The sequence below is a fragment of the Propithecus coquereli genome, unplaced genomic scaffold (assembly GCF_000956105.1).
Source record: "Propithecus coquereli isolate 6110/MARCELLA unplaced genomic scaffold, Pcoq_1.0 Scaffold32, whole genome shotgun sequence".
Taxonomy (NCBI): domain Eukaryota; kingdom Metazoa; phylum Chordata; class Mammalia; order Primates; family Indriidae; genus Propithecus; species Propithecus coquereli.
In genome coordinates, this window is record NW_012148841.1 from 5,818,132 (window position 1) to 5,825,543 (window position 7,412).

Consider the following 7,412-nt stretch of genomic DNA (forward strand, 5'->3'; position numbering starts at 1 on the left):
ATTAATTAATTAAAAATAGAGCTACCATACAATGCAGCAATTCCACTTCTGGTTATACTGTATTTCCAAAAGAATTGAAAACTGGGTCTCAAAGATATTTTCACATCCATGTTGACTGCAGCACTATTCACAATAGCCAAGAAATAGAAGCAACCCAAATGTCCATCAATGAATGAATGTATAAACAAAATGTAGTACATACATACAGCATAATATTATTTAACCATAAAAAATGAAATCCTGTCACATGCTACAACATGAGTAAACCTTAAGGACATTAGGCTAAGTGAAATAGGCCAGACACAAAAAAATACTTTATGATTCTACTAATATGAGGTATCTAAAGTAGTTAAATTCATAGAAAGTAGAATAGGGGTTACCTGGGCCTAGAAGAAGGGGAGATGGGAGTTATTGGTCAATGGGTATAGAATTTCAGTTTTGCAAGATAAAAAAGTTCTGGAGATCTGTTTCACAACAATGTGAATATACTTAACACTACTGAATTGTACACTTAAAATGGTTAAGACAGTAAGGTTTATGTTTTGTGTTTTTTACCACAAAAGAAAGAAGGAAAGAAGGAGAGGAGAAGGAGAGAGAGAAAAGAAGGAAGGAAGGGAGGAAGGGAAAGAAAGGAAGAAACTACCAGGACTCATAAAGCCCAGACCCAAAGGGAAGGGAACGTAGACCCCACCTCTTAGTGGGAGGAGCGTAGGAGAATCTTGGCCATCTTTAATCTGCTACACGCACTGGGGGGCACATCATGGGAGAACACCTGAGGACATAGATGGTGAGACATTCTTTCTAAGGGACTGTATTCCCGCCTCCCAGAGATGAAGGGTGTCAGAAGTCCCTATTAGAGGTGGGTGCATTTTGAAACAACAGAATGGGAAAAAATGACAAAGCTTGTTCAGCCAATGGCAAAAAATGGCCTGGAATTCCTCCCTTACTCATTTTCACAACAAAGATTCAGCCAGCCCTGCTGCCAAAGCCTGGCTGCTCCCATCAAGCATTTTTCTCACTCAGACAGAGCCTGCCCCCCAGCTAGCCTGAGGGTGGGGGCTCCAGACCCTGGTCGAATAGGTCAGATAGGAACAATCAGCAGAAACCCACCACAGGAGACCTTTCAACGTCTGTAAACATGTAGAAAATTCAACAAAGTAGCATTTAGATAGTCTGGACAATGCAGCCATTATAAATGCTGCTCTCATGAGCAGTGATTCAGATGACAGCTTCAAAAAACGATTTGCAAAAAGCCCCTTGGAAATGGAACATGGGCAACTCAGAGGCCATGACATGTTACAAGGACGAACCCAACTGAACAAACATCCAAAGCAGCATTGAGTGACTTTTTTATTCATTCCTGCACTGTACAAACCTGGGAGAATGTGACATCTTTTAAATTGCCTCCCCTAATAGGTAACATCCATGGTACATGGGAAATGTTAGCAAAAGTTTTAAAAAGAGAAAATGTTTCACAAGGCGGCAATGACTACCACACTGATACTTCCACCAAATTCTGCAAATTGTCCTGGTGTCTCACAGTCTTAAGACTGAAGGAGTGATAGCCACATCTGAAGAGGAAAACCTTGCCTTTTTTCCCTTCCACCTACTCTCTTCACAAATCTATTTGAAGAGCCAGCCCTTGCCAAGCCTTCAGGTGGAAAACTCTTCACTGTGCCTGCCACCTAAGTAATCATAATAGCATTATAATTTTACCGCCCAGGCAAACTGTTTTCCTGATATTCTGCAGGGAGTGTTTGTGTTCTGATCACCACTGGAACAAATATCCCAGTTATTTTCTGCAGAACTCTCACATGCCATGGTGTTTCTGTTGCACGATGGTGTCATGCAATAGGACGAAAAAATACGCACTGGTAGCGGCATCTATGTAACTCAAACCCAAGCAAATATTCCCTTCCCTGCTTCATGATGAGCAGCCTGCATGCACAGGCAAGGCTGGGGCTGGGTGAGGCAGGTGCCTAGTATGCAAAAGTAAGGAAGTGTTCACCCTACACTTGCATGAGCCTATGAGCCTCCTTAAATTCTGCACCCTAGATACCTCACTTTGCCTCTCTCTAGTCTAGGCCTGGCTTGCTGGCTTCATGCTTTCATTTCCTCATTCATTCCTCAACTCCCTGCCCACCGTTGTTGATACTGTGGCTGGGAAGCATAGATAGCCAAGTATTGACAATAGTCAACAAAAAAGAGACCTTTAAGAAGAGTTAACTATCAACAGTGAGATTACAATGAGGGATCCAACGAGAGATTTGGCCATACAGAGGCCAGGGGTGACCCAAGACCAGAGCAGATCCAAGAAGCATAGTTGATGAATGGCCTGTCCTGGTCAGGCCCTAGACTGTGGGCCTAGATGGTGGAGTGGAAAAAGGAGCCCTGTGAGATTTGCCTCAGAGGTTTCCTTCCTACACGAAGGCTTGGGGTTCTGCGAGGGAGATGTCTACCCTGCAGGAAACTCCCTTGTCCTCCTAGCTGTGGGCGTCACTGCTCGGGGCTCTGCTCTAAAGCCCTTCCAACACCCACTGCTTCCTTCCTAGCCCACTGGGAATGAGTCTCACACTGCCTGGGATGCAGCATTAGGTGCAGGTACCTCCTTCTTGGCAATTGCGTACTTTTCCTTCATCCTGCAATGTCATAAGGCCAAAGCAGGCAGCTCAGAGCTGACAAGAGAGAAACCAGAAGTCTCTGGTCCCTAGATGCCAACAAATGATGCACACCAGCGCAGGATTTTCCATCATGGGATTAGGAGTGTATCTACTTGAGAACCTCAAGAAACTGGGGACTACCCCTTCCCCCTTCCCCTGTGCCATACACACACACACACACACACACACACACACACACACAGCCCTGGGGACTGCCATATGCTCCCCTCTCCTCCACGAGCTGTGCCACTCTTCAGCACCCTCTTCTGTGCTCTCTTTCATATGTTTACAACCTCCACCCCCAGCTAGCACTTTTCATGATCTTACTGGAAAACCCGTTCAACTTTGTTGATTTTGAATAGAAAGATATTTAGAAAGAAGGAGGCCAAGGTGGTGGAATCATGGACCCCCAAAATCAACTTTGGATTCCACCCAGCAGGAGCACCTCTACGGCAGCAGGGGAGAGACCACTGATGTCGGTTCAGAACCACCGATACCACTGTGCACAATCCATGAATTGCTTATGGTGCTTTTAATAATATCTGAAGAAAGCATTCCCTTCCGGAGGGCTTCTGCCAGCATGACTCAATCTCAGATAATCATTATAGACTAATCATCATTATGACATTATCATACTTCAATTATCCCCTGCGCAGTCTGGGTACATTAAAGTAACCATGAATTCCCTCCACTGAGAGAAGTTCATTAAAATCATAATGTGCCTAAGATTTTTTAAAGTGCGTTGGAAAACAAGGGGTAACATACTGAAAACAACAACAGAATCTTTCAGGGGTTTCTCTAGCACACATTCAAAAACCATAATCTTTTCTTGTGTTCTGTGCTCTGTAATGCAAAACCAAACAGGCTATTTCCTTTCGGCCCAAATATGCCACACTGTGACCAGGTGTGTTTACCCATCCTCACATACATGATACCCATAAGCCCTGGTTCACAGTGCCAAAGTCTACTAAAATCATTCAAAGAGTAGAGTGGATCATACAATAGTATTTGTGGTCTAGTTGTGTTGATACAGGCACAGTCTCTAACCTGTTGGAGAAAAGGAAAAGCTATCATCCCCTGAGAATGTGTCCTAAAGAAAAAATTTAAAAGAACAAATAGATCTTTATATGCAAAGATGTTCATTATTTATAATAACAAAGAAATCAGAAACCTAACTATCTGACAATAGTGAAATAGTTGAGAATGGAATATTGAGCACGGAGTAGAAAGGAAAGAGAATGAAATGGAATATTATGCAGCCATTAGGAATTGATGCTGATGTGGACAGTGGAAATGTAGAAAATTGTCTTTAATGTTAAAATATTAAAATTGTCATTATTCTGCAATTACCATTATTTAAAATAAGTGCACACTTAGAACAGAAGAAAACAGTTGGTGCGTCAAGGTGACTGGATTATGGGTGATTCATCTTTATAATAATTTCTTGAGTGGCTATGATAATATTGAGTGTAAAATAAATAAAACTGGGAAAGAAAAGGAAAACACACAATTGGGACATTTTTTCCATGCTAAGCAGCAAAGTCGATCGATGATGCTTGGGATCATTCCACATTCTTCCTTGCTCCTTCTAGGCAGCCTGTAATCTTGACCCAGGTGGAGGGAATAGACATATTCTCCTTGCTGGGAAGACTGTGCTGTGTGTTTAATGGAACAGAAATCTCAAACTTTTCAATCTTCTTTGATGACAAATCCAAAGTGCATTTGAACCATTTGTTGATGTGGTTTTTCTGTGACAAATATTGTGCACAAAAATCTTGCTGACAGAAAATGATGCATTCTCTTCTCTTCCCCCCACCCTTTCTCTCTCTCTTCCCTCCCCTTTCTGCAGTTCTGCTAAGCCAATATTCTCTAGAATGAGCACAAAACAAATCGAATAACAGCTAAACAAATCGAATAACAGCTTTTATACATCAACATCAAGAAGGAAGACGCTTGAGAGAGATCAGAGTACAGAGATGAATATGGACAAAAGTGAAACATTCACTTGTCAAAGCACCTTCTAAATCGAGATCAGCAGAGATGGGAGTGACTTTCTGGAAAGAGATGCAATCATGGATTCAATGCCAGCTCATTGGAAACTGTCATTGGATAAGATCATGAAAAAGTCATATTCAGGAAATATTTTAGGGAGGAGGAATATAAATGTGCTGGAATTAACATGTAAAATATATATGTACTGAGGTTTGTAAACTGTCCTTTTTTAATCAAACTGAAAACAAAAAGCTTTAATCTTTCAACAGAATTTTAAGAAAGGCAGTTAGGCTAAATTATTCCTGTCTCAATAGCCAAGAGGCTGATTAAGCATCATTTATTAAGGAAGCGTCTTAGAAAATGCCTCTGAATGTTTTCACAGGAGCTGTGACCTTTGTTCTTCATCTCCACCATTCATTCATTTCACTGTGTAATGAGTTACAACCACTCAGTTATTAAGAGATGTAACATTTCAAACTTTTTACCCAGTCTGTGTTCAATTTAATCTGTCTGTACAAGTTATTACTGAGAAAGTGTGTCTGACATATACTATTACTCCATCAAGCTGTATATTACAGGAAGTACATCTTTTTACATCATAGGTTCCCAAGCAACATAGATTCCCTATCTTTCAGGAAACAGCATCAAGGAACTCTGAAAAATATAGAAAGCTCATTTTCACCTTGGATGCTCACATGTAATGTATAGGCTACTCTCAAATGAATACTTTTTTCTAATTCTCCTTAGTATATGCATAGGAATTTAATATGCATTATAAATAAGCATCTGAAATATCTCCTTTTTTATATTTCTTTGCCAGATATGTTATCAGAAATCTATATCTTTTATTTCCCTTACTGACAGGCACTAATTTTTGGTTTTTTAAAAAAAATCATTCCATTAAACATATTTCTAAATGATAGTAAGTGGTACTAACAAAATAAATAATAATTTAATAGCCTTAGAAATAAAGGACTATATACTTATATAGGTCAAAGAAACTCAATAGGAATAAGTTACGCTTTTGTTTACTAATGTTGGTTTCAAAAATACTCAGATTCTTTTTAGTTGACTGACATCTGGAAGTAGGTACATCTAACCAGTTGTCTTCAACAGTCTTTTGCTGCCAGGCTTCCCCCACCATCACCCTCACCACATACCCTGCCAATATTCAACAACACAGAAATATTTAATATTGAAATAGCCAATTGCCTGAGAATGAACACACCCTAAAATGTACGTGCAAGGATACTTAGTGGAAGCCAAACCACGTTCTATACCTGAGCAGAAAACAAGAACATGTAGAATGCTCTCATTCATAGCTTCAAAATTAAGATCAAATTAGCATATATCACTAGAATATCAGATGGAGGATAACACAAGAATTGATACAGATCAGGGTTGATTTCACTTATCCTGTCTCTATTAGGACCATACTCCTATTTTAGCCAAATGTATCTGGTACTAGCCATCTTTTCACAAATGGCTAAAAGTATATATTACAGGTATACTCAAATGAGTAAAACCCAATTCACAGAGATGTGGCTTTTCTAAAGAACCAAATTAAGGGAACATTTAGTATCCATAACTAAAGTGTTAGCCATTCTGGGGGTTATTTGTGGCTTTAAGTATTAGCTCCCTACTGCGTTCATAACACCCTACTTACTAAATTTAATTACACACAACTTTTTAAGAATTCATCTTTTATTTAAAGGGAGGTACCTCTCTACTTTATCTACTGTAAAAACAAAAGGTATTGGCTGTCTCTAATCCATGTAAATTACAGATTCCACTGGGAGTCCTACATCACTAATAGTGGTGTTAACAAAAATGAAAAAGTACTTCCTACCCACATGCAAATGCTTTTTATAAGTTTTTGCCATAAAACGTAAGTGTAATTTAGCATACCACAGTGCTCTGACGATGGGTCATTGATGATGTACCATTTGTACATAGGTAATACACATGTAAATCACTAAATGTTAACTAAGTATAAGAAGTATGTTTTTATCTTTTTTAAAAAGAAAAAAATGTGACTCCCTTTCTCATTCCATTCTGTTGTATTGCGTCCAAAAGTTGTGTGTAATTTTTTTAAGGTCCAGGAAATGTAAAGAAATTTGTTGGAATATCTGAATTTCTGTAAAAAATAAAAATAAAAATAAGATTTTGTTACTTAAAAGAATGCTTGCTGATGTGGTACATATTTGGTGTATTCAGTTTCTGTCTTTGTCCAGTGATCCAGTGATAGCTGATGGTTTGATTGAAGTGACTATCCAGAAAATCTCTTTGCTGATATTTCCATAATATTTGCCAACAGCAGACATCTATTAGCTATGCAGGACCCTCATGTAGAAGGCATGATTAACATCTCCAAATCCTCTTCTAACCAAATAGAGATATACCTCAAGCTAATTCTTCATGCACTCAGTGGAATGAAATTGATAACTAAATAAATAGTTGGACTGCTCAAGTAAAACTTGACCTGTAGTATCCAATTGCCCAATCTTGACTTTGCAAATTGAAAACAGCCTCCTGTTTCTCAGACATGAGCAACCCTTTTGCAATACTTCATACTGGGGATATGTTGTCTACATGGGTTCCAACTCGGATCCTTGGTTTGCTATATGACTCTGAATAACTCTAAACCTCGGTGTCCTCATCTGTAAAATGGATATAAATAATAATACCCAGCCCCACAGCATTGTTGTAAGGATATAAATTAAATTATAGAGTTGTCCTTAACAGGTAGGAGATATTCAA

General features: G+C 39.2%; 1 protein-coding gene across 2 annotated transcripts in view; it reads left to right on the top strand.

Annotated features, from left to right (window-relative positions):
• The window catches only part of LHFPL3 (lipoma HMGIC fusion partner-like 3), a 503,530-nt gene extending 496,699 nt beyond the window's left edge, over positions 1-6,831 (top strand). The window contains exon 3 of one of the 2 annotated variants that reach the window (XM_012650316.1): positions 4,510-6,831. In XM_012650316.1, the coding sequence (XP_012505770.1) occupies positions 4,510-4,538 (29 nt within the window). In that variant the 3' untranslated portion in view covers positions 4,539-6,831. The remainder of the gene's footprint in view (positions 1-4,509) is intronic. The other variant, XM_012650317.1, reaches the window with a different exon arrangement.
• Positions 6,832-7,412: the final 581 nt, after the last annotated feature.